Source organism: Oncorhynchus mykiss, chromosome 18, assembly GCF_057628025.1.
Source record: "Oncorhynchus mykiss isolate SJ-2025 chromosome 18, ASM5762802v1, whole genome shotgun sequence".
Lineage (NCBI taxonomy): Eukaryota > Metazoa > Chordata > Actinopteri > Salmoniformes > Salmonidae > Oncorhynchus > Oncorhynchus mykiss.
The window spans coordinates 66,529,286-66,556,114 of record NC_143039.1 but is presented as its reverse complement, the minus strand read 5'-3'; the positions used below and the strand labels follow the sequence as shown (position 1 = coordinate 66,556,114).

Genomic DNA, 26,829 nt, shown 5'->3' with positions numbered 1-26,829 from the left:
GGGAACTCGGTGGGTGATATTACTTTATTACCAAGAGGGACTTAATGGATCTACTTTTACTGGATAGAGTGATGTCACAGCTGGCATGGCCAGGGCATGACTGCCTGCCTGCTCTTACAGTAAATTCACCCTGATAGGTTCTACCTTTCTCCCGTGCAATATTCCATCTCTGCTTTATACTAGAATAAAATAATATAGAATAAAACACCTAGAATAGAATAGAAAGTTGTCTTCTGCTTCTTCTGTATATTTACATTTGATTCTGAGGTAGATTTGAGCAAATGTCAGCCATTTTTTGGACTCTGATAGCAGAAGTAGCTCTTCATATGTTAGGAAAATAGACCCTGACAGATTATATCTCTCAGTAAGGCCATATTAGAAACCAGAGACAAACAGCCCACTGGGCACAGATGTCAATTCAATGTCTATTCCACGTTGGTTCAACGTCATGATTCAACCAGTGTGTGCCAAGTGGGAGAGAAGGTCAGTCATCTGTCTGACGTCTTGACCTTCTGTTCCCCATTCTGTCCCATGTGACAAGGTTTCGGGGTTCTCCGCTGACCTTCAGTACCTCAGCTGTAGAACATACTGTCTCATTGAGTGGAGGAGATCAGGGATCAGATTAGAAGCTCAGCTTTCATCCCAAAGGGGAAATGAATCACTACTGGTACTCTACTAGTTACTTGTATATCTAATTCGTGTGTGTGTGTGTGTGTGTGTGTGTGTGTGTGTGTGTGTGTGTGTGTGTGTGCGCGTGCGCATGTGTGCATGTGTGTATTTAGAGGCGGATGTGCTGTGTCTGCATTACATCTGATTAGAACACATTATACATTCATATTGCTTTATTACATTTATCAGAAGTTGAGGTGTGATGCTGGTTCTCACAGTATTACTTACCCAGATGATGACAAACAATAGGCCCCCAGACGATCAAAGATTTCCTGCTCTCACATCACTGAGGCACTTATTGCTTTGTTCTCCCTCTCTCTATTCCTACCCCACTTCTGTAATGTTTTCTCTCCTAATTCTCACTTGGTCCATCCCTCCTCTCCCTCTTTTTCCAGGAGTTGTGCAGAAGGGAAGTGAAGGAAGAGCAGGTCCTGGACCATAAGTGCCCCCTACAGGGTGAGTAGAGAAAGACAGCTCAGTGGATCAGGCTGATCACATTACTGTTGCACTTATTCAAATCTAGCATGCATCATAAACTTAACATCATACTCAATGATTAATATGTTTGATTCAGTATGATTCATATCTTTACTAAGCATACCCCTTTCTTGTCTGGGAAAAAAGGAATTTGTTTTATATTTGTATGCGAATGCCTTAAACGTGGGATACTATGTGTGTATTATCGTCTGTAAACAGCAAATACCCATTCATTGAGAATGTGATAGGTTGAGTCGACACAAGCTTTCCCAGCCCAAGGCTAATGAGAATGTGATAGGTTGAGTCGACACAAGCTTTCCCAGCCCAAGGCTAATGAGAATGTTGTGTGTTTTTCACAGTGGTACTGCCACCAGAGGAGAGGGAGAGCTCCATCCACGTTCCATTCAGACAGCCCAGGAAGAGAAACAGTCATGTTGACGTGAGCTTCAAAAGGACAATCTATATAGAATCTATGTAGATAACATAGTAGTTTATTACTGCTATATACAGTAAAGCAGGGGTTTGTTTGATGAGAATAATATGGTACAATTGTGTTTGTTCATCCGTTGTGTTTGTTCATGGTTACAGGACACAGAGTGCACCGTGGTGTTGGAGGATGACACTCGGCAAGAGAGGGTTTTTACACTGTATCACTTTGACAACAGCGGTAAAGTCACCAAGCAGGTACAGCAGCTTCACACGCCGACAACAAGCAACAAGCACATAATACGCTTTCTCTTTAGATTAAGATAACTATGCTGCCCTGCTAATGGTGTGTGTGTGTGTGTGTGTGTGTGCGTGTTTGAGGATGTGTTTCTGTGTGTGTGTGTGTGTTGGTGTGTATGATAATATGTTTGTGTGTGTATGATGGTGTTTGTGTGTGTGTGATGATGTGCTTGTGCGTGTATGATGATGTGTTTGTGTGTGTGTGATGATGTGCACATGTGTGCGCGTGTATGTGCCTGGCTGAACAATGATGTGTGCGTGTGTTACAGGATATGTGCAGTCTCATGCAGTCCATCTATGAGGTGGTTGAAGCGTCCGCCAAGCAGCCGTCCTGTAGCAGCACAGCCCTGAAGGTCAAACTGGTGGTAGGCCCCTCCAGTAGCTCTGGCCGGGGCTCTAGAACAGGTGACAGAATGGAGGTCCAGCAGGAGGAGGCTGGGAGCCCAGAGAGGATTTTTCACTGTGTGGATGAAAACACAGAACGCAGGAACCACTACTTAGACCTAGCTGGGATAGAGAACTATTCCTCAAAGTTTGACAATGCAGGTAGGTACACAATGACAATTTTCAGCACTTTTGAGGCACTAAAGTCAACATGTTTTTACTGAAAATACACCAAAGATGAATGACATTCAACAAAGAGAAATGGCAACATAACATGATGTTTGTTGTCCATCCTCTGCAGACGCCCCCTCTCAGGAGCCCAGAGTGGACGCACGCTCAGACCAGCAGCACCGCTCAGTGTTGGTAGGGGAGAACTGCGGCGCAACTGAGTCCAGAGGTAGCGGCCTCTCCTTCAATAGGTCTCTCAGGGGCCACGTCAAGGCAGTGGGAAGAGACAGAGGAGGTGGAGGAGGAGGAGGGGGAGGAGGACGTGGGGGAAAATCAAGCAAGCTCCATGGCCACCAGCCCTTCATGTGGTGCCACTCCTCCCAGCCACACTTCCAGCCCCAACTCCCCTTACAGCACAGCCACAGTAAGAGGCTTCGCTCCAGGGCCAGAGAAGCTGGGTCCCCCTCCAGAACCCTCCACCACCTACACCAGCCTTCTTCTCAAGCTCAGCCAGGGGGAGAGAGGGAGATGCTGCCCAGCCTGCCTGCCTTGTCTGGGGGCTTGGTCTCCCTGGCTCAGAGGCATGAGCACCACCACGAGCACCATCACCACCACCACCATCACTACCACTACCACCCCCCGACATGACTGCAGTCTGCACTCCACTCAGGGATACAGAGACTGAGAGAAACACCTCCCTGTGGTTTAGCCCATAGCTAGGGCCCTGAGCCATTCCTGGTCAGGTCAGGTGGGCCTTAGATATAGTATAGGGCTGTGGGACACCACCACTCTCCATGCTAAGGAGTAATAGCAACTCCGTACAAAATTGAACTGTTATGCCTTGTATTGATAACTGAGTTTCATGTTGAATGTGCCATGTTGAATATGCTACTCACCTTTGGAAGCCCTCTAAACTGATGTTTCTTCTCAGGTTTTTATAGTGGAGGCTGCTGAGGGTAGAACAGCTCATAATAAAGGCCGGAATGGAGCAAATGGAACGGAAACCATGTGTTATATTTGATACCATTCCACTGAATCCGCTCCAGTTATTACCTTAAGCCCGTTCTCCCCAATTAAGGTGCCACCAACCTCCTGTGATTACAACTTACATTTACTATAATTAATGAATACCTTCATTAAGGCAAATATTTAATCAGTTACATCCCTGTATTAGAGTTTATGCAGTATGTTTTGTATTGTTTGTATTTTGATGTATTAAAGCATGATCAACTTTGCTTGTGTTCATTGTAGTGTGTCAATTGAAAAATACACACTCTCTAATGAAGGCTGATGCTTTCAAATTTGGCAATATGAAAAATCTAAATAAAATAAACATTTGCAAGAAACAATAAAATAATACACACTGTTTACGGCGTGTGGAAGTTGTCAAATGTGTTTCTCTCTCATGGCCAAAGCAAAACATTACATGCTAAGGCTCTAATACTTGTCATCAAAGTATTTGGAACTCTGGAGGTTCCAGTGTTAGAACACTCTGGAGGTTCCAGTGTTAGAACACTCTGGAGGTTCCAGTGTTAGAACACTCAGGAGGTTCCAGTGTTAGAACACTCAGGAGGTTCCAGTGTTAGAACACTCTGGAGGTTCCAGTGTTAGAACACTCTGGAGGTTCCAGTGTTAGAACACTCTGGAGGTTCCAGTGTTAGATAACTCTGGAGGTTCCAGTGTTAGAACACTCAGGAGGTTCCAGTGTTAGAACACTCAGGAGGTTCCAGTGTTAGAACACTCAGGAGGTTCCAGTGTTAGAACACTCTGGAGGTTCCAGTGTTAGAACACTCAGGAGGTTTCAGTGTTATATCACTCTGGAGGTTCCAGTGTTAGAACACTCAGGAGGTTCCAGTGTTAGAACACTCTGGAGGTTCCAGTGTTAGAACACTCTGGAGGTTCCAATGTTAGAACAGTCTGGAGGTTCCAGTGTTAGAACACTCAGGAGGTTCCAGTGTTAGAACACTCTGGAGGTTCCAGTGTACTCAAATGAATGTTTTCGTAACCGGTCAAGTTACGCTATGACGTCTGATCCACCGTTGCTTAGGTCTTGATAAACAGTTTAGGCTTCAGTAAATCTATCATTTCATCGTGAGCTTGTTGCCAATGTTACCCTGTATGGCAGTAATGTACATGTAGCAGTACTGTGTTTTCTATGTTTGTTTACATTGCTTTGCTGTTATTGTCACTGGTGTTTATGTTTAGATTGATTGCATAGACAGGTCATTTCAATGTTGCCGGTATGTAAGGATCTTGGGCCTCATGTTGTAAGCAGTAGGCTAGGAACGGTTGTTGCTGCTCAGCGTTTGGTGTGGGTTGTAAATAGATTCCCTGTTCACGAGTTGAAGGGAACGAGACGGCTGTTTCTAAAAATAGTCCTCCCTCTCACCTACCACGTGCCCCAAGCCTCTCTTTCACAACATGATACCACAGCAAAACGAGGTCCAGACAGATATACAGTACTGGTAGAGACAGACAACACACAGAGAGACCCTCGGGGAGAGAGCAGCAACACAAACACATCCAGTTACAGGGGATGATTGGTTGATCCTAACACTTCAAGACCCAGACCTCGAGGACAGGTAGAACATAGAAGAGAGAGCCATGAAAAGTCTCAGGTTCCTCGCTGCTGAGGGGTTCGCCCAGAGTGGCCAGAGAGCCAGGGAGAACCTCAGTTGTGTGTCGTTCAACCTCTACCCGCTCCTCTTCAAGGCCTGCTACATGCACGAGATGGCCCTCCTCCTCCACGACCTCGTCCAAACTTGGCCCCTGCACGAGCTTAACCTGCAAAGGCTCCTGGGAAAGACGGTGGACTGCCAGGAGGATCTGACCTCATGTACCTGCCGGTTGTGCCTGGAATCTCTGCTGACTGGCCTGAAGGTAGGCTTACTATGTGTTCTGATGTTATTTTCTTTAAAGGTGCAATCTATAATTTTCACTTGTCAAAAGTGCTTCTTGTGAACTGAGGCACTGGGTCTTGGCCAATGTGACACGTTTTTTGTTTTCCTTCAAGTCTGAATGTGTTTGTAGTTACTTTAATTTCCACTGGGGCAATAAACATTTACAATTTACATCATATGTGTTTGATTTGTAAGACAAATTCCCATTTTATGGCAATAAACAGCTAGATTCTATGTTCCATCTCCAGTCCTATGTACTGCGGCCCCCAGAGACCTACGCCAAGACCCTCCGTGTGGTAGACCTGACTGGGCTGAAGGACACAGAGCACCATTCCTGTGCCTGTGGATCCACCCTGGGCCGCTGGGCTCGCACCCATCTCCTCACCCGCATGTGCTACGAGGTCATGGTGGCCATCGAGGCAGGTGACGCTGCACCCTCCGCCCTCGAGACTGAGGTGGACGTGCGCCTGAACGGCTTCGTCACTGGGCGGAACTACGAGGTGGTGGCCCAGGCCTTCCTGCTCCTCCGTCACTGCCCCTTGAAGCTGCGCTTCGTTGGGTTCCGAGCTGACTCCCTGGCCCTCAAACAGCTGTTCTACGTGCTGCGTGTGGCCCAACCGGAAGCCATGAGGAGACTCGAGGTGGTCCATAACGTTCACCTGGAGGCCCCGCACCTGGAGTTGCTGTTGTCCCGGATGGAGTTCCCCCAGCTGCAGTCCCTGACGCTGCCTGCGGGGGCGATGGACGTGCGAAGGCTGGGCTCGGATGAGGATGACCTGCTGGCGACCATTGGGGATCTGCTGAGCCGGCTGACTGAACTGACAGAGCTCTACATGGGCTTCTCCACCCTCACCGGACACCTGCGAAGACTGCTAAGGTGCTCGTGTGTGTGTGTATTAGGTATTGATGTCTACTGTATATATAGCTCTGGGGGTGTCTATTCAAGCTGATGCATTCCCACTGTGTAATATCATAGCATGAGGGCTGCAGTACTCAGTGGCATTTTGTTTTTGTTGCTTGGCTGTGGGGGACAATGTAGACAGCTGACTGCTGCTAAATCTGCAGGTCGGCCAGAAACCAAGGGACACTCAACGGCTGACATTGTCTTCTTCCCAAACGGCACCCAATTCCCTTTATAGTGCACTGCTTTTGACCAGAACCCTATGGGCTCTGGTCCAAAGTAGTGCACTTTGAAGGGAATACGGTGTCAATTACAGTGGACACTGAAATATCACTGAAGCCATGACCCAAAACAACAAGCGGACGGACACCTGCACTTGTCCATTAATTAGGCATGCATCGTAAAGATTTCATATTGCCTTTGCTTTTTTGGTCAAGCATGCATGAAATGAGGAGCACACACACACATACAAACAATTGATAACATTGCAAAATAGTGAACATTTACTGTAATACATTTCTGACCCTCGGCCTTGTCCATAGCCCCCTGATCACCCCACTGCAATGCCTGGAGCTGGCCAACTGTCACCTGAACCGAACAGACATGGCCTACCTGGCCAACAGCCTGCACAGCGAGAACCTGGTCAGTCTGGACATAAGTGGTCATGACGTGTGTGGCCTCTTCCCCACCACCTTCATCAAGCTGCTCCAGCGCTGCGCCGCAACTCTCCACAGCCTCACCCTGGAGGACTGTGACCTGGAGGACGAACACATGGACATCCTGACCCAGGCCCTGGCTCCCTGTCGCGGCCTGGAGGAGCTGAAGATACTGGGCAACCCTCTGAGCGCCATGGCCCTGCGCCACCTCTTCTCCACGCTGGCCGCCGGGTTCCCAGCCCTGAGGTACGTGGAGCTGCCAGTGCCCAGGGACTGCTACCCCGAGGACGTTTCCTACCCCATGGATGAGACGGTGCTGCTGCAGTACGACAGGGAGATGTTCCAGGATGTCAGGGGTCAACTGATGGGGATCCTTCAGGGGGCGGGGAGGGGGAACGTAGAGGTGGTTACCCCCTTGTTGGGCGCTTATGACGCGGATATCAACGAGACCAGTAACGAGCTGGGGGTGTCCATGGTGAAATCCTTCAATAGCGTCATTGGAAACTTTATTGATACAATTACAGCCCTGGACAACAGGAGATCCAACAAAGAGGTTGATTAAAGTTCAGGTAGAATACCAGAGGGAGGGTATTAGAGGGTTAACAGAGAAAGGGTTTGTGCAATACAAGTGGTTCATCTCAATTGTCTATAGTGGCTTCCCACTTAATTTCCACTGATCAAAAGAAGTCTAAGAAATCAGTGCAAATTAAGGGAAGGAGACAGAGAGACGGCTTTAGACTATTGGGATGACTGAAGGCCTTGAGTAATGTTTTCTATCCAAACGTACCAATTCATCTGTACTTGTAACAGATATTTTGACAAATGTATTGCCCCATTATCAGGGGATTTTTTGACATGCAACTGGACCTAGATTATAGTATAGATTGAATTGTCCTTTTGGTCTTCCATTCATGAGTGGCAATTATAGTAAAGCATTGAATGCTTAGTTAAGAATAGTACTACTTGTATACTGAACATGTATTTACATGTACTGTATATATTTCAGTTTAGATGCATCTTGTATATTATGACATTTATATGTGACCAGAGTGAAAGTTTGTTTTTACAAAAGTGCTATAAAATGTGGGATTAAACTGACTTTACTGTAAATACAACTTTATTACTGTGGGGATCAAATCCTGGTTTGCTTTAAAAAATAAAAATCCTTCTCACTCACATCTTTTGCAAAAATGTACATTTTTAATAAGCAGTCTTCCCATAGGGTAAACTTGATTTTAAACATTACAACAGAGGACAACAATGAACCAGACCAAAGAGAAAGAACAGCAGCCCTCCAGATTCATCTCATTTCTTCGACCACTCCTCAACCTCTTTCCTCTCACGGATGACCTCTTCCAGGTAAGGCTCCAGGTAATGTACATCCTATGGAGAAAGGTCAAACACAAAAACAAGGTTAATTCTGTACATTTTCTCCCACCACCTCTACCAGATGTGGTTTTTAGTATAAAAAAACATCTGGTAGACATTAAACAGCTTTATAGGCATCTCCAAACTCCTCAACAATTGGCCAATTCCAATCCAACCTTAAGTCTCTACTCCTACATGCTTCATGTTGATTATTCAAGTAGTGTAGCATGATCAATATGGGAACAATATCACCTCTGACAGGTTAGATTTTGTCCTTCACCACATGCCATAACGTCAACTTCTGTGAAACTTCTGACATATCTTCTATTTCCTCAGTGATAACTCAAAGCCCTTCCTGTACACAAACTATTGATTGTGAGACTATAGAGCCCAACAGTGGAGGTGTCATAATACCCATAAAAGCTAGCGGTCAAAAACAGGGAAATGATTCCAAACATTTTTCAACCATTCATTTTCCCATAGGGGATTTTAGAAACTTCAAATAAGGGCTGTTTTACATGTAGGCTTACCCTGGTGTGACGTTCTGATAACCATGTAAATATCTCTCAGACAAGGTGACTTGTGATCAATTTATTCAGCTTTATTTACTATCAGATTCGAAAATGCTAATTGCACCAAAGTAGACATCATGCAAAACTACAAATCCCTGCAAGCTCCTGCATGTCATCTCTAGCTGACACCTTTACTAACAGGTATTGTGTCAATTTAAAACATGCGAAAGACAGTTCACAGAATTGTCCATTTAAAGAAATGTTGCTAATTTATTTATTACTACAGTTAGCTAACATTAGACAGTTAATCCAGAGATTCTTGCAGTCTCGTCTCGTCATGGCATTTGAATTTCTTTATGATAGCCACATTAGCAGCTAATTAGCGTCTCATTTGGGATCGAGGGGGGTAAATAGAGGTGAATATATTGATAAAAGTCACATTGTCCTAGAGTGATTTACACGGTTATCAAAAAAGTAACCTTGTCCTAGAGATTTACACTTATCAAAACATCATTCCATCATGGGTATTATGACCCCTCCACTATGGTACTCTATATGCACTGTACCTCAAACTTGGGTTCAAATACTATTTGAAATCTTTCAAATACTTTGACCGTTTGCTCTAGCCTGCCTAGAGTGCCAGATGGGCAGGGTTGAACATTTTGGGGATATTCTATAGGTCCATTATGCCAGGCAAGCTCAATCAAACACAGAGAAAGTAAATTATATTTCAAATGGCATTTGAGCCCAGGTCTTCCATACCTCCTCATATTGAGTCCACTGTTCCTTAGGCAGAACTGCCTGCTTCATGGACAGGTCCAGGGCTCTCTTGAGCCTGAACATCCTGTCATTGTACACTTTCTCTGGGAGCCTCCGCAGGGCTTCTTTCACATCGCCATCCTCATGGATCGTGTCATCACGCATCAGACCTGGAACCAAAACAAGCACCACACAGTGTAGGAGAAATATCTAACTGAAGATTATATATGTTTCTAAGACTGAGTGAAAAGATTTATCTGAAGATCCTCACAGATGGCCCCAAAGAAAAAGACTCCAAGACTTGCCAATTTTGTTGAATCCGGCCGCATTGTAGTACCATTTACGGAAGCCGACCAGGAGTCTGCCGGTAGCTGCTGTGTGGGAGGCCAGAATAAGAGTCAGATCATTTGCTGTCAAGATTTGGTTTATTAAAACACAGTTAGAAAAGCAGTTGCAGTCACTGCAGTACAAAAGCAACGAGACACCAAATCATGTTCTCTATTCATTTAAGAAGATGCTTAAGTAGATGAACTAGAATTGAGATGATTACAGAACTAGGGACTTGAGGGTAGGGTTTGACAGTATTATTTGGGACAAACCAAGGAGTGTATCCCAATTGCAAACATTATATTTGTGGTGGATAACTGGATAGAGTGCTAGTAGATCACATGACATGCTGTTATTATCTACAGAGTATTAGCTATGTGGGAACTGTGCGATCTGGATATATTTCTGACATCGAGGTGTACAGGAAGTATGGAGAGAGGACATCAGACATGATAATCAATGTCATTAGTAATACCGGGTACTGTTAGCTAGCCAAGTTGAGCTGGCTAATATGCCAATTTATCTTGCTTTGTTTAAGTTTTAGCTAGCTAGATGTTTATAACTACCAAGTTAGCTAACGTTAGCCACTGCACCTAGCTAGGTAATGGATGCTGCTTAGTGTTTGACAATCGTCCATCTGTACTGGCGTGGCGTTTGAAAGTTGATCAGACCGAAGCACAGCTTTACCTATCAATTGAAAATGCATTTGACATATATTACATTTAAAGGTTAAATATGTCACTAGCATTCTGGGTCACACCACTGAGCTCTCCCTTGATTTGTCATAGCTAGCTTGACATTAGCTAGGACACTCAGTAGAGGACACGACACAGGAGATCTCAAAAACATGGATTTGAACACACCAAAATATCACAAATCAACATCCCACTTTACTAAATAATATGTGCAATGTTTCATCTCGATTTTGGGCTAAATAAATGCTTAAAGACAGGTGACTTTTACCTGGTGCCCTCGACCCCATGTTGTTCTGTCTAAGGTAAAACGAATCCGCGTCTCGTCAGCAACACTAAGAAAGTACTTCCGAGTTAGGGAATTTCGGAACATTTCACAATAAAGGTCACTCACATACTAGTAGAAAAGTACCATTAACCAGTATTTATTCATGAGGCATGACAAATAATATTTAAGTGACGTTTGCATTAAATGTGGGTTTTAAAACATGTCACAAGGTCACATAAATTCCCCTCAATACAAATCATGCATATGATAGCACAGGAGGCTGTTGCCACCTTGTGGGTGAGAACAAGCTTGTGATAATGACTAAAGCGGAATCAGGAAACATGGTTTCCAGGTGTTTGAAGCCATCCCATTTATGCCATTCCGGACATTATTATGGGTCGTTCTCCCCTCGGCAGCCTCCACTGTATGGTATGGAGAAAATCATATTATTTGTGCTGATGTAAAAGTGGGGTGGGGAGTACTCAATAGGGTCTGTAGAATATATGTAATCAAATCAAATCTTATTTGTCACATGTGCCAATTACAACAGTGAAATGCTTACTTACAAGCCCTTAACCAACAATGCAGTTTTAAGAAAATAAAAAAATAAACTTAAGAGATAAGAATAACAAATAATTAAAGAGCAGCAGTAAATAACAATAGCGGGGCTATAAACAGGGGGTACCGGTACAGACAGAGTCAATGTGTGGGGGCACCGGTGTCGAGGTAATCGAGGTAATATGTACATGTAGGTAGAGTTATTAAAGTGACTATGTATAGATAGTCAAATGGTTTCATTTCATGGATCTATGAATAATATGGAGTGTTGCTGGACTTTTACTGTGGTCAAACAGCTTAAAATGGGGTGCTTGGACACTATACTACAGGAGGTTGGTGACACCTTAATTGGGGAGGATGGTTTCATGGTAGCGGCTGGAGCAGAATAGGTGGAATGGTATCAAATACATCAAACACGTGGTTTCAAACGCTCCGTTCCAGCCTTTATTATGAGCCATTCTCCACTCAGCAGCCTCCACTGCAGTGTAAAGTAGAACTACAACACTGTACAGGAAAAACGATTATTTGTGCTGATGTATAAGTGGGGTGGGGAGTACTCAGTAGGGTCTGTAGAATCTTAATATGGTGTCATTTCATGGGGTTCTGAATAATATGGAGTTTTGCTGGGTATTTAGACCAGAGTCCCCTATGAAATACCATATAAAGATTCTACAGACCCCTAGTGAGTAACCCCAACCGCACTTTTACATAGGCATGTAGAATAGTTTTTTCTCTATAAGCCCATATGTAATTTATAGGCTTAGTGCATTGGGACCAATGGAATGGGTGGAGTAGAAAGTGCTGCTAGGCATTTAGACCACAGTCCCCCATGATAACACCATATACAGTGCCTTGCGAAAGTATTCGGCCCCCTTGAACTTTGCGACCTTTTGCCACATTTCAGGCTTCAAACATAAAGATATAAAACTGTATTTTTATGTGAAAGAATCAACAACAAGTGGGACACAATCATGAAGTGGAACGACATTTATTGGATATTTCAAACTTTAACAAATCAAAAACTGAAAAATTGGGCATCTTTGGATCATTGTCTTGTTGGAAGACAAATATCCGTCCCAGTCTCAGGTCTTTTGCAGACTCCATCAGGTTCTTCCAGAATGGTCCTGTATTTGGCTCCATCCATCTACCCATCAATTTTAACCATCTTCCCTGTCCCTGCTGAAGAAAAGCAGGCCCAAACCATGATGCTGCCACCACCATGTTTGACAGTGGGGATGGTGTGTTCAGCTGTGTTGCTTTTACACCAAACATAACATTTTGCATTGTTGCCAAAAAATTCAATTTTGGTTTCATCTGACCAGAGCACCTTCTTCCACATGTGTGGTGTGTCTCCCAGGTGGCTTGTGGCAAACTTTAAACAACACTTTTTATGGATATCTTTAAGAAATGGCTTTCTTGCCACTCTTCCATAAAGGCCAGATTTGTGCAATATACGATTGTTGTCCTGTGGACAGAGTCTCCCACCTCAGCTGTAGATCTCTGCAGTTCATCCAGAGTGATCATGGGCCTCTTGGCTGCATCTCTGATCAGTCTTCTCCTTGTATGAGCTGAAAGTTTAGAGGGTCGGCCAGGTCTTGGTAGATTTGCAGTGGTCTGATACTCCTTCCATTTCAATATTATCGCTTGCACAGTGCTCCTTGGGATGTTTAAAGCTTGGGAAAAAAATTTGTATCCAAATCCGGCTTTAAACTTCTTCACAACAGTATCTCGGACCTGCCTGGTGTGTTCCTTGTTCTTCATGATGCTCTCTGCGCTTTTAACGGACCTCTGAGACTATCACAGTGCAGGTGCATTTATACGGAGACTTGATTACACACAGGTGGATTGTATTTATCATCATTAGTCATTTAGGTCAACATTGGATCATTCAGAGATCCTCACTGAACTTCTGGAGAGAGTTTGCTGCACTGAAAGTAAAGGGGCTGAATAATTTTGCACGCCCAATTTTTCAGTTTTTGATTTGTTAAAAAAGTTTGAAATATCCAATAAATGTCGTTCCACTTCATGATTGTGTCCCACTTGTTGTTGATTCTTCACAAAAAAATACAGTTTTATATCTTTATGTTTGAAGCCTGAAATGTGGCAAAAGGTCGCAAAGTTCAAGGGGGCCGAATACTTTCGCAAGGCACTGTAGATATACAGAACATCTATTGCTCTGGTTCACTTCATACTAGACCAGGGATGGGCACTGATGGGGGTGGGGACCACAAAAAAAGCAGAACTCATGAATGGCCGCAGTGGCTCGTGGGTCTGCATACCCACATCCATACACACACATACAGTCAGAGCCGGGCCTTCTGTGAGCTTTTAAGTGCCCAAAGCAACATTTTGTTGGGGCGGGCACCCCCACCCTGCGAGTAAAACATCTTAGCATTTTGTCTTGACAGCGGAGATAAAAACATATATATTTTTTAGCAAATTTCCTGCAATTCTACAAATTTTGCCATGGAGCGTAGAGAAAATGTTGCAGTTTTAAAGAAAGTTTGCTTTGCCATGAGGCAGAGAGAAGCTTTTTGAATTTTATAACAAATTTCATGCAATTATTTGCCATAGGGCAGAGAGACATGTTCGCCCTTTTTAATATGACATCTGAGTGAGAGTGACTAACAAAATCAATGGGGGCCACCCGGTATGTAATTCGACCATGATTACTACAAGTTTAGATATCTGGCTGCTAGACTAATATACCAAGCTAAAAAATAATAATAATAAACTCTGAAATGCCCCTAACTACATACGAGGACACCAAGGTCCGGACCTCTGTATTTTTTTTCCTAATATATATATATTTTTAAATGAATAACATAAATATATATTTTTTGTACAAAATAAAGAAAATGAATTACGGGTCAACATCTAAATATTGCTGCCAGCATTGATCAATGATTAGAACGCTTATTCTTGATATGACTGAGTTCTAATAGTTAAAATTCTAATTTCCTGACTTGAATCATGAACAGTGGGTTTGTTCCTTATGTTCATTTGCCTTTTTAGGAACACCACTTTCTCACATGGTTAAATTCTCCCTATTGCGGCACAGGCCCAAGGGCCAGAGACGTGAAACGAACTACGACAGCTCGCACTTGGCTCAAGTAGACAACTAGAGTCAGAAACGATACCGAGTGTGTTTGCGAGATGCCGGACAAAAGGCCATTTTAAAACCGTTCTGCGACTGCTGCCGTGTCTACAGACATCCCCCAAACAAACAAACACCAACACTCTGAGTGCACATAGATAGGTCTGTCGGTCAAAAATACACTACTGAGTTCTCATAACTTTGCTTTACAGACAGTAGGCTACTGAGACATTGCTGATGCTACGTGTCAGTTTGAATAGTTTCTCATATGTTCCCCCTTTCAGGGGTATAACATTACAATTGTAGCTAACAGGCTATGTGTTTGTAGATTGACTGAGGTGAATGAACCTACAGCAGCCAAGGTGATAATGGATGGGGTCATTTTTGGATGTTTTTGCTGGACTGATAGCATTTAAATGTGTTTTTTTTATTGTATAGAAACACAGTAAATTAGCTTTTACTTTTAAAAAAATGTCCTCCTCATCACTGATCTCTTCTAATACAGTGTCCTGGGGCATCGTCCAAATCTGGAGAGGGCAAAAACTTTAGGGAGAAGTGACCAGTGTGTATGGGTGTGTGTTTGTACAAAGGGGTAGCATTAGTACCTAAAGCAGTCTGCCACTCCTTCAGCGACATCCCTACATTTCTGAGTTGATGGGAGAGAGGATTCTGATATGGCACCATATCAGTCCCATCGGTATCCCTGCGTTTCGTTTGAAATGGTTGGACCTTGGCATGAGATTCACAGTAACTCCGCACTCATAGTTTACACCTCTATTGCGTCTGAGGTGGGTTCTGACTTCTCTAGAGCATGGAAAGCAATACTGGAACACTGAAATAATTCCAGAAGGCTGCAGGGCAATGTTGGGCATCAGTGGAATACTGGAGGGTGATGATACCCACAGTCCTTGACAGTAATGAGGTACATCTCTGACACAGCTGGATACAGGTTGAAGCGATGGAGATCTGTTATAGAAACACAGAGTACATTGTGACACGGGTGTCTGTACATTACATATATGCAGCTAACTGGAATAAAATATCACACAAGTCACACGTTGTTTAGCCATTATATGTATTATTTGAGCTTGACTGGTGGATAATGTTGTTGTTGTGTAGAGAAGCACTAGATTAAACACTGATTGAGGGGCATGTTTCATTGAGCTAATGGATAGCTAGCTAACGCTAGCTGGCTTGCATAGAGTAATCATACGGGCAGCCAGCAAGCAGACAGAAATAGTCGTTTTTGCAAGTATAAAATGGATGAAACCATGCAATAAATTACAGAAAATGGGTCAAAACATGAATATGCCAGCTGAGCAGACGTAAAAACAACAATAGATAGCGCCAATGTCAGTCGACTCACGTGTGCGCTCTCACGGAAGTATTATGGAAGCGTCCTCTCCAAGGGATGTACCAAAATACGCATACAGCAGGGGAATTAGCTAGTTCAACCTAAAACAATATATGAAGGACCAATAAAGAAAACTCCCTTGTCCTTTCATTGTGAATTTCTGGTGTTATAAATATTAAAATATAAACTCTTTCTAAAGGAAGATTGCAGTGGAATTAATTGGGAGTGTTGGTATTGGAATGTGCATTCCTACTACAGCCCTATAGTTTGTTGAGTTGATTGGCCGTTTTCAGGTTTGTTCAGTCTTCTCTCCGCCCATCCCCAGTCCTCATCAATTTATTTACAGGCAGATCAACCTGTCCTGTCGAGAACTGCTGACACAGGGAATTTTGTGGAAGAAACTCCTTATCACTCAACCATGGCGCCTGCTTTGGGATCCCATAAATTAAGCACGGATGATGTGAATGACATGTTACACTTTCGGATGATTAACGAGCAACAAGTGGAGGGCATCAGCATTAACTTTTTCTACAAGCCTCACACTCTCACGCTTTTGACGTTCACTGTGGCTAGCTTGATGTACTTCGTCTTTTCCAGGTAACCCAATAGTCGTTGACAGCTCATTTGACTTGCCGGTAGGCCTAGTGGTTGTGCTAACTTGGCGTAGCTATCTAACCCAAGTGTAAACCTAAATTGTTTAATTAAACTACAGATGATTAGACATTTAAAGGGGCAATATGCAGTTGCTACATCCATTTTTGGACTTATAAATTAATTATATGTACCCATTGATTCTTGAAGAATATATAAGTTATAAATGCTTATTAATTAACTTAGTTCAACTGTCATACCCCATCAGAACCCAAAAGATAAGCTTGTTTTACTCCAATGTTTGTAAACAAAGTAAATGTAAACAAATACTATATTGACTCAACATGGGTTAAAGTGTACTTTTGATATCATGGATGGTCCATCCTTGCATCCATAGCTCTGTTGATGAATTTGAGAGTGGTTTAATTTCTCCAGTCCCATCTCTCTTCTTTTTACTGAAACAGGGCTGTGGAAAACACATTGTTATTGTTTCAACTGCTGATTACATCTTTAAAAGTCCAATGCAGCAGTTTTTTTTTGTTCAAAATCATTGGTGGGTAGCAATTTCTCAAGCAATAATGTTTATATGACTGTCTGGGAGTGGTCTGAGTGGGGAGGGGAGAACTGAAAACAAGCTGTTAGTGGCAGAGAGGTTTGGAACTCTCTTTCGTATTGGTCTATGAAATGATTTACGGCCTGGTGTTGTCACCCAGGCAGGCCAAAACTCCATCCCACCAGAACAGGCTGAAATTTCAGCAGCTCTTTTCAAACAGCTTTCACACTAAAATTATCATCATTTTCAGAATTTCACAGAATCATTCCAACCTCAGTGTGGAAATATATATAAAACACAGGAAAATCACGTTTTTGATTGCACTGGGCCTTTAATGTTATTTATTGTAATAATATATACAATGCTGAAAATGCAATAATCGAACAGAAACTTTATTAAATGTCACATTTGAATGTCACATTTACTTTATCATAGTAAACCTCACTTTATCCTCTGAAAATAATGTACAAATTGCAAATCTCAGCCAATGCTTTTTGACATCAAACCCTGCTCTCTTTTCCAGGGATGATGCAGATGTTGACAACAACCTTCGAGTGGGTTTCCTGTTGGTTGTCTCCTTCTTCCTCGTCATCAGTGTCCTGGCCTTCCCCAATGGTAGTTACTCAATGTCACTGCCTTGTACTTGTCAATAACCCTGCCCAGCACCTGGTGGAAAGGGTGTGTCTGAATGTTGATGGGTGGGAGGAATGTTGTAAATCAATGGTCACATAATAGACATTCAGGTCTTTCTGGTTTTGACTGTGCGAGTGAATGGTGCACCTACTGCTAGTGGGTATGCTACGTTAAATTTTGAACTGCAGTATATGAGGGTTTTGGTCGATCCACTCTGATAATGGTAGAAACGTGTAAATGCGTTATTTATCCACTTCAGGTCCATTCACAAGACCACATCCTGCAATTTGGCGCATGGTATTTGGTGAGTTGTCCTACTGCAGAGTACAACAAGTCACATTGTCAGTGTCAGTGGAGCACCTCTATGGAACCATGTCCATGGAACTCCGCTCTGATTGGTTCGTTCCTGTTGTTGTCAGGTCTGAGTGTTCTGTACTTCCTGTTCCTGGTCTTCCTCATCTTCCTGAACTGGGCCCAGGTGAAGAGGCTCATGTACTGGGTGGACCCCAACCTACGCTACGCTACCCGTGAGACTGATGTCATGGTGAGTCATTATGATCTCGGTATGCTACAGTGTCTACCTCATGCCAGACACCATATTTGGGAGTAGGGTGAAGTTGCCCTAGATGCTGATTAAGTGATCATAGTTTGGTTTCTCTACTCCACTCTACGCTCTACTCCACCCTATGTGTTAATGTCATCCAATTACATTTGTGCAGATAATACCAGCTTTCTGTAAGGGGGTGAACCATAAGACGTTGAGGACAGAGCTACCACTTAGCCTATAGTCAGCGTTGGTTTAAACAATTGGTATCAGCCTGCTCTGCTCATGCAGTTTCACAAAATGTTATTAGTAAAACAGGTATTGTTAAATATTGATAAGTTATCTCATCATTCAAAAGCTGTGAGATAAAGAAAATGAAATCGCTGTTACACTTCAAATAACATTTCATTTGTCAAATGCTTTATAAACGATTGGTTTTGACTATCAGTGAAGTTGTTACTTACGGGCCCGTTCCCAACAATGCAGGGAGAAATAATAGAACAATTATAACGAGGAATAAATTCACAATGAGTAAGGATAACTTGGCTACATACACGTGTCCGTGTCTTACCTGGCTCTTCCGTGTCTTACCTGGCTCGTCCGTGTCTTACCTGGCTCTTCCGTGTCCGTGTCTTACCTGGCTCGTCCGTGTCTTACCTGGCTCTTCCATGTCCATGTCTTACCTGTCTCGTCCGTGTCTTACCTGGCTCGTCCGTGTCCGTGTCTTACCTGGCTCGTCCGTGTCTTACCTGGCTCGTCCGTGTCTTACCTGGCTCTTCCGTGTCCGTGTCTTACCTGGCTCGTCCGTGTCTTACCTGGCTCTTCCATGTCCATGTCTTACCTGTCTCGTCCGTGTCTTACCTGGCTCGTCCGTGTCCGTGTCTTACCTGGCTCGTCCGTGTCTTACCTGGCTCGTCCGTGTCTTACCTGGCTCGTCCGTGTCCGTGTCTTACCTGGCTCGTCCGTGTCTTACCTGGCTCGTCCGTGTCTTACCTGGCTCTTCCGTGTCCATGTCTTACCTGGCTCTTCCGTGTTCGTGTCTTACCTGGCCTTTCTCCCGCTGCAGGAATATGCAGTGAACTGTCACGTGATCACCTGGGAGCGGATCCTGAGCCACTTTGACATCTTTGCGTTTGGGCATTTCGGGGGCTGGGCCATGAAGGCAATGCTCATCCGCAGCTACGCCCTCTGCTGGACCATCAGCATCACCTGGGAGCTCACTGAGGTAAATAAAAGGTGCAAGGAAGTCTGTGTCTGCTTCCCAAATGGCACCCTATTCCCTGTACAGTGCACTTATTTTGTGCAGAGCAACAGCCTTGGTCAAAAGCAGTGCACTATAAAGGGAATAGGGTGCTGTTTGGGACACGTGTCTTTGTGAAGTGCTGCTCGATTTCCATCAACAGATCCCATTTTGGGATCTGATTGATTTGAAATATTCTGTTGCATTGGCACATTTTGAGTCAGTTTGTAAGTCCACATTCACCTTTGTCTCTACCTGTCGGTCTCTCCCTCCCTCAGCTGTTCTTCATGCACCTGCTGCCTAACTTTGCTGAGTGCTGGTGGGACCAGTTGATCCTGGACATCCTCCTGTGTAATGGAGGGGGCATCTGGTTGGGCATGACTGTGTGTCGCTTCCTGGAGATGCGGACCTACCAATGGGCCAGCATCAAGTAAGTTCTCCTCCTACTGGTTTCCTCCCTTCTCCTGTAGTGTCATGACAGATTTTAATTTAAGTTAAGAACAAATTCTTATTTACAATGACGGCCTACCCCGGCCAAACCCGGAAGACGCTGGGCCAATTGTGCGCCGCCCTGTGGGACTCCCAATCACGGCCGGATGTGATACAGCCTGTATTTGAACCAGGGACTGTAGTGATGCCTCTTGCCTTAGACCACTGCGCCTCTCGGGAGCCCAGATGACACAATACAGTTCACCAGTCCCAATTAAAATACATTTATTCTATGGAATTGCTGCCTGCTCTGATTTAGTGCATGTGTGCTTTCTCATCAATGTATGTCTCTTAATGCCTGTACAGTATCTCTGTGTTTAACCTTGTGTGCCTAACTGTCTGTCAACACCCATCGGTGTTACTTCCCAGTGTGTAAGTGTATGCCTCTCTGTATATCTGTATCTATGCTGTGTCTTCAGAGACATCCACACGACCACAGGGAAGCTGAAGCGGGTTGTGCTCCAGTTCACCCCAGCAAGCTGGACCTACGTACGATGGTTAGACCCCAAGTCCTCCTTCCAGAGGGTGGCAGGGATCTACGTCTTTATGATTCTCTGGCAGGTGAGCTCTACCCTCTGATCTGGAAATGATACATAGTATTTAGTGCCAGGGTTAGAATTCAGAATCCAGTTTTATGTAGTTACTCTGTGTATATTGACTTGAAAGTAATTTGTGATTGAACTCTTTTGGGAAACAAATGGAGTTAAACTATTTACTAAAATTTGTGGAGTTTTTTTGTAGTTGAGCAGTTGGTATGTTTTCTATGATCCTACTACATACCTGAAGGTTATGGGGTAGATTGTATGATATCTAAGCTGTGTGTACAGGGACGTTTTAATATACATGTTGCTATGCTACGACTTTACTTCCTGTCTGTCTTTACTTCCTGTCCTCTAAACAGCTGACTGAGTTGAACACATTCTTCCTGAAGCACATCTTCGTGTTCCAGGCATCTCACGCTCTCAGCTGGTGCCGGATTCTCCTTCTTGGAATCATCACAGCCCCTACTGTACGGTAGGGACCTTTTCCACCACGCCACTCCACACGTGTACTCTACATTCTAGAGGCAGAAGGGAATTATGACAGTTTGACACGTGCAGTCTCTCAGTCTCTTTTCGTATAGATGGAATTGAGTTGGAAGAAGTTTTCAATTATTTCTGTCAAACATTCTGTTGTTGTGATGGCTGTAGATAAACTGTATTGAATGTTTGTCTTCCTGTTCTCTCAGACAGTATTATGCATATCTGACAGACACACAGTGCAAACGAGTGGGAACACAATGCTGGATGTTTGGGTGAGTCTTTCCTGTATCCTCTAGTGGCCATTTCCTGCTGTTGCTGAACTCCACTCTAAATTTGGGACCACGTCATTGACAAACGTCTCAGAAATGCTGTGGATGGCAAATTGGGTCACGTCCAATTTTGTTCAAAATATTGATGCTGACCTCATCGCTGTCCCAAGCTGGTGATTTCCCCGACTAGGCTTTGGTAACCATGGGGACCAGACTTACTTTCTCTTGCTCTCTCACTATAAATACAAAACAATGAGGCCCTTATATGCCCCTGGCTTCACCCCTTCAATATTATAAGCTCAGCGAAAGTCTAAGTACCCTCTGCAGTCTGGTGACTAAAATTAAGGAGGAAATGTATTTGTTTTCTGTGATTTTATTTTTTTGTGTGTCTTAAAACATAGTGTGATTAACAAAAAATGGGGCCATTGTTTAATAAAAACAAATAGATATTTTCTAATAGTATCCCTGTTGTAAAATGTAATTATTGTTAGAGGTGAATGTTTGTTGGTGGTCAGTGTCCGTTAACAACGGTCTCTATCTAACCCACAGGGCCATAGCCTTCCTGGAGGCCCGTTAACGGTCTCTATCTAACCCACAGGGCCATAGCCTTCCTGGAGGCCCTGGCGTGTGTCAAGTTTGGACAGGACGTGTTCTCTAAAACACAAGCTCGGTCTGTGTTCCAGTGGCTTCTGTGTGTGGTAAGGGCTGTGTGTGTGTGTGTCTCTCTATCTCGCTCTCGCGCTGTGTGTGTATGTGTGCGCATGTGATAACCTCCAAAGCAATTCTCCCTGCTTCAATTACCATACCTCATGTGTCCATAACAGTGACATGTTATTTAGACTGTGTAATTCCATTGGTATGCATGTGACCTCTATGTGGGTGGTACTGTAAGTGCTCGCATTGTGTTGTCAGTGCTCTCTACATCTCTCTCTCTCTCTGTAGGCTTTCATCACACTTCTCTGTCTGTATGGGATGGTGCGGTATGAGCAGAAGTATGAGCCTGAGTTAAAGGTAAGTCTGCAGCCAGTCTCCATTATATTGTACAGAAAGGCTATGTTGGCCTTTGTCTAGTGTAGTTTTGTCTTTCTAATTGTTATTTTTGCCTGTAAATGACTATCAAGAACCATCTTTTCTAGAGTGTCTCTGAGAGTGATGATGGCAACCTAATAGAGTCATGTGATTACAGCCCTGATGACATTACAGGTAAGCGTTCGACTTAAGTTGAATGAGGTCTTTTTATATAGCAAATATACGGAAGTTTACATATACTTAGATTGGAGTCATTTAAACTCGTTTTTCAACCACTCCACAAATTTCTTGTTAACAAACTATAGTTTTGGCAAGTCGGTTAGGACATCTACTTTGTGCATGACACAAGTCATTTTTCCAACAATTGTTTACAGATTATTTCACTTATAATTCACTGTATCACAATTCCAGTGGGTCAGAAGTTAACATACAGTAAGTTGACTGTGCTTTTAAACAGCTTGGAAAATTCCAGAAAATTATGTCATGGCTTCTGATAGGCTAATTGACATCGTTTGAGTCAATTGGAGGTGTACCTGTGGATGTATTTCAAGGCCTACCTTCAAACTCAGTGCCTCTTTGCTTGACATCATGGGAAAATCAAAAGAAATCAGCCAAGACCTCAGAAAAAAATTGTAGACCTCCACAAGTCTGGTTCATCCTTGGGAGCAATTTCCAAACGCCTGAAGGTACCACGTTCATCTGTACAAACAATGGTACTCAAGTATAAACACCATGGGACCACGCAGCCGTCATACCGCACAGGAAGGAGACGCGTTCTGTCTCCTAGTGATGAATGTACTTTGGTGCGAAAAGTGTGAATCAATCCCAGAACAACAGCAAAGGACCTTGTGAAGATGCTGGAGGAAACAGGTACAAAAGTATCTATATCCACAGTAAAACGAGTCCTATATCGACATAACCTGAAAGGCCGCTCAGCAAGGAAGAAGCCACTGCTCCAAAACCGCCATAAAAAAGCCAGACCACGGTTTGCAACTGCACATGAGGACAAAGATCCTACTTTTTGGAGTAATGTCCTCTGTTCTGATGAAACAAAAATAGAACAGTTTGGCCATAATGACCATCGTTATGTTTGGAGGAAAAAGGGGGAAGCTTGCAAGCCGAAGAACACCATCCCAACCGTGAAGGACGGGGGAGGCAGCATCATGTTGTGGGAGTGCTTTGCTGCAGGAGGGACTGGTGCACTTCACAAAATAGCTGGCATCATGAGGATGGAAAATTATGTGGATATACTGAAGCAACATCTCAAGACATCAGTCAGGAAGTTAAAGCTTGGTTGCAAATGGGTCTTCCAAATGGACAATGACCCCAAGCATACTTCCAAAGTTGTGGCAAACTTACTTTGTTGTCCTTAAGCCAAGGTATTGGAGTGGCCATCAAAAAGCTCTGACCTCAATCCTATAGAACATTTGTGGGCAGAACTGAAAAAGCGTGTGTGAGCAAGGAGGCCTACAAACCTGACTCAGTTACACCAGCTCTGTCAGGAGAAATGGGCCAAAATTCACTCAACTTATTGTGGGAAGCTTGTGGAAGGTTACCCGAAACGTTTGACTCAAGTTAAACAATTCAAAGGCAATGCTACACTCAATTAGTATTTGGTATGTGAACTTCAGACCCACTGGGAATGTAATGAAAGAAATATTAGATTAAATAAATTACTCTCTACTATTATTCTGACATTTCACATTCTTAAAATAAAGTGGTGATCCTAACTGACCTAAGACAGGGAATTTTTACTAGGATTAAATGTCAGGAATTGTGAAACTGAGTTGAAATGTATTTGGCTAAGGTGTATGTAAACTTCCGACATCAACTGTATATATTTGCTGGTGTTTGTCAAGGAGCATATTTCCTATATGTATCCTCTTGTAGGTGAGAGAGACTCTCGGAATAACTCAGCCAGTCCATCTAAACAAGGGAGAGGCTCTGCGAGAACCAAAGCTGTCAATGGACACGAAGATTAAAAGCAATGAGAGCCAATGAAGGGACTACGGTACATCCCTACTGCACCCAACAACTCTGTGGGGAGATGGAAGGAAGAGAATTTGGGTAAGGAGGTTCAAGAGGTGGGGATATTACATTGGTTGAAAGGTGGTTAAAGAACATTGATGAGATAAATGAAGCATAAACTGAATGGAGAAGGCTGAGCAGAGAGCTTTACTACATTTACATTAGTAATTTAGCAGACGCTCTTACCCAGAGCAACCCCCCACTTCACTGTGTTTGTGAGATCAACAACCAATCAACAAAAGTTGAATTTACCACTTGATGAGGAGGCACCAACTGTTGAGTTTACAATCTTCACAGAATTGACTGAACACCAAGGTGTACCGAATGCATTTTTACTCTTCACACTCTTCCCCCTCTTGTTCAAATGATGACCATAAATATTACAGGATGGATTTTATTTAACTTACAATGAAAATCTAAATTATGTGAAGCTAAAGCCTGAATGTTTTAGATGCCTGGTTTCCCTTTTCTGTATTCAGAGTTTATTATTGCTAATTATTTTAACTCATTCAGTTCAAGCTATATATATTGAAAGTCAGAGTTCACATTTTTCTATGAGAATTTCAAAGATAATTTAAATACATTTTACAACTGACTAGTATTGAAATGGAATTGGTCTCAACCCTGTTTGGACAGATCTGTTTTTAAGATAATTCCAGGCCTTAAATGTTTAAAATGTTGATTATGTCATGACGACTCACTTTGTTTAAGTGAGTGTGTGAAAGGTAATATGATTAACCATTGTTTTTATACAAGCATTAAGAGTGCATTTGTTTTGTATGAATTATGTGAACTGCACACTGTTACAAGATCATTTATATGAATATAGCTTTCTAATAAATATTTAAAACAGGACAAAGAATTGTTTTTGTTTTGTGGTCTTTTGTGTACAAACAATGTCTACCAGTAGGTGGCAGCAGAGACTCATTCTTACCAAAAAAAAAAGTAATCTCATTGTTGTCAGTGGATTTATTACTGGAGTGTTTGAAAAAAAGATATTCCCATCAATTTCCTATGCTTTGTGGCTTGAACAAATTACACTATGACAAAAGAATGCATGCATACACATGTTTTGATGGTTTTATTCTAGTGCAACTGTTTGTATTCATCAATGGTGGAAAAAGTACCCAATTGTCATACTTTAGTAAAAGTAAAGATAACTTAATAGAAAATGACTCAAGTGAAAGTCACTCAGTAAAATACTACTTGGTTTTAAATATAATGAAGTATCAAAAGTGATTCTGTATATTAAGCAAACCGGACCAAACAAATGTATTATTTTTTTACATTAACAGCTAGCCAGGGGCACACTCAAGGATGACCAGGGATGCTCTCTTGAATTAAACAATTTTCCTGTCCTGCTTGGCATTCAAAATGTAACAAATACTTTACAGTATGATGTATGGAATGAAAAGTACATTTTCTTTAAGAATGCAGTGAAGTAAAACGACTTAATACTGTAAAGTATTTTTACTAAAGTAATTTACGCAACTGGTATTTATTTATTTTTCACTGGGAAATGTAGGCAACGTGACATTAAACCTGTTCATTTCACTTGTCACTCAGGGCAATGTCCGATATGTCTGATATTTATGTAAAAAAATGTATATTACACATCAATACAGGGACATTCCTGTGAATACAATGAATAAATATAATAAAACACCAGGCGTGGACATCATTTAGATGTGACAAAGCAATGAGCCATTAACAGACATTCAGAGACATGACCTCTAATTTTTCCAACTTTATAAAATTGTAATAGTTAAATGAAAGAAAAAAATACTAAATAAGGAATTTTCCTACCCCTGTTTACATTTGTGAATATAATTATTTGGCCAAGACAATAATGTTAATAAAATAGTTATGATCGGCATTACAAGGATAAGCATAATGCCATTTAACATCATCAAAGGTAAAAAACATAGGTCATTTTGGAGATTTTATACACTACCATAGTTTACTGGAATGGTGGCATGAAAAAAATAAATGCTCTATAGATTCAGAATCAGAGGAACCAAAAACACAAGGTACTTTGTCAAATTTGAACCTTTTGTACAATAAGTCCTTAACAGGCTAGATGGAAGAAAATATTTTAAAATAAGTTCCTTTAACTTTTGGGATAACTGGACAATTAAGCTAAAAGTAGTTAGGTAGGTAGTCGCTTAGGTAGTCGATTAGGTAGTCTCTTTTGACCATAGCATGGGTTGGCCAATTCCATAGCAATATATTGAATTATAATCACCAAAAAATGACTAAACTGACAATCGTATCCACTTATTGTTGATTTTTTTGAAATCCAAAAGGTTCAAGTCATTCATTTGTAAACTTGGAAAAGTGGGAACAACCTGACAATATAACAAAGTGTTCTGAATAAGTCCAAGTATATGAAGTGGAATTGCCTTGCAAACCTTAATATATTCTCTCTGGGTAATATTAACCTGAAATTGACCAATAAACTCATCAAACTGCAGAAAATCCCCTGTGTTGTCTAACAAATCACATACAAAATTAATACCCTTGTCAAACCAAAGGCCTTTGAAAATTGACATTTCAGGGTTGGTAGAGGAACACACGCGTGATTAATGCCTAAACTACATTTCCCCTAGTTCTCA

General features: G+C 42.6%; 4 protein-coding genes and 1 long non-coding RNA gene across 8 annotated transcripts in view; 3 read left to right on the top strand and 2 right to left on the bottom strand.

The window, feature by feature from the left end:
- LOC110496617 (protein naked cuticle homolog 2) overlaps positions 1-3,792 on the top strand; it is a 14,798-nt gene extending 11,006 nt beyond the window's left edge. For both annotated transcript variants that reach the window (XM_036953392.2, XM_021572614.3), the window contains 5 exons: positions 1,065-1,125; positions 1,506-1,585; positions 1,735-1,830; positions 2,142-2,418; positions 2,558-3,792. In XM_036953392.2, coding sequence (XP_036809287.2) covers positions 1,065-1,125; positions 1,506-1,585; positions 1,735-1,830; positions 2,142-2,418; positions 2,558-3,072 — 1,029 coding nt within the window. In that variant the 3' untranslated portion in view covers positions 3,073-3,792. The remainder of the gene's footprint in view (positions 1-1,064; positions 1,126-1,505; positions 1,586-1,734; positions 1,831-2,141; positions 2,419-2,557) is intronic.
- Positions 3,793-4,820: 1,028 nt separating this feature from the next.
- On the top strand, positions 4,821-8,057 carry LOC110496616 (leucine-rich repeat-containing protein 14B). 2 transcript variants are annotated; one of them, XM_021572612.3, is made up of 3 exons: positions 4,821-5,304; positions 5,573-6,201; positions 6,768-8,057. In XM_021572612.3, the coding sequence occupies exons 1-3, from the start codon at positions 5,029-5,031 to the stop codon at positions 7,441-7,443; spliced, it is 1,581 nt and encodes a 526-aa protein (XP_021428287.1). In that variant the 5' UTR covers positions 4,821-5,028; the 3' UTR covers positions 7,444-8,057. The 2 variants fall into 2 exon arrangements, with proteins under 2 accessions (XP_021428287.1, XP_090065284.1); XM_090209158.1 differs by having other exon boundaries at positions 4,843-5,304; positions 5,573-6,224.
- A 4-nt stretch (positions 8,058-8,061) lies between these two features.
- Positions 8,062-10,931, bottom strand: LOC110496618 (cytochrome b-c1 complex subunit 7). Its single transcript, XM_021572616.3, has 4 exons — positions 10,811-10,931; positions 9,826-9,894; positions 9,524-9,690; positions 8,062-8,264 (listed from the first exon to the last, which is right to left on the bottom strand). Exons 1-4 carry the CDS (start codon positions 10,827-10,829, stop codon positions 8,187-8,189), a joined length of 333 nt encoding a protein of 110 aa, XP_021428291.1. The 5' UTR covers positions 10,830-10,931; the 3' UTR covers positions 8,062-8,186.
- Positions 10,932-14,869: 3,938 nt separating this feature from the next.
- On the bottom strand, positions 14,870-16,088 carry LOC149975625 (uncharacterized). Its single transcript, XR_016488599.1, has 2 exons — positions 15,829-16,088; positions 14,870-15,428 (listed from the first exon to the last, which is right to left on the bottom strand). It is a non-coding gene; the product is annotated as an uncharacterized LOC149975625 (long non-coding RNA).
- Positions 16,089-16,118: 30 nt separating this feature from the next.
- ptdss1b (phosphatidylserine synthase 1b) lies at positions 16,119-25,073 on the top strand. Of its 2 annotated transcripts, none has more exons than XM_090209159.1 (13): positions 16,119-16,413; positions 17,484-17,575; positions 17,853-17,897; positions 18,013-18,137; positions 19,204-19,362; positions 19,656-19,807; positions 20,286-20,427; positions 20,768-20,880; positions 21,095-21,160; positions 21,756-21,855; positions 22,100-22,168; positions 22,294-22,360; positions 24,077-25,073. In XM_090209159.1, exons 1-13 carry the CDS (start codon positions 16,235-16,237, stop codon positions 24,166-24,168), a joined length of 1,401 nt encoding a protein of 466 aa, XP_090065285.1. In that variant the 5' UTR covers positions 16,119-16,234; the 3' UTR covers positions 24,169-25,073. The 2 variants fall into 2 exon arrangements, 1 of the variants encoding a protein (XP_090065285.1); XR_016488598.1 differs by having other exon boundaries at positions 16,120-16,413; positions 21,707-21,855.
- The last annotated feature ends 1,756 nt before the right edge of the window (positions 25,074-26,829 follow it).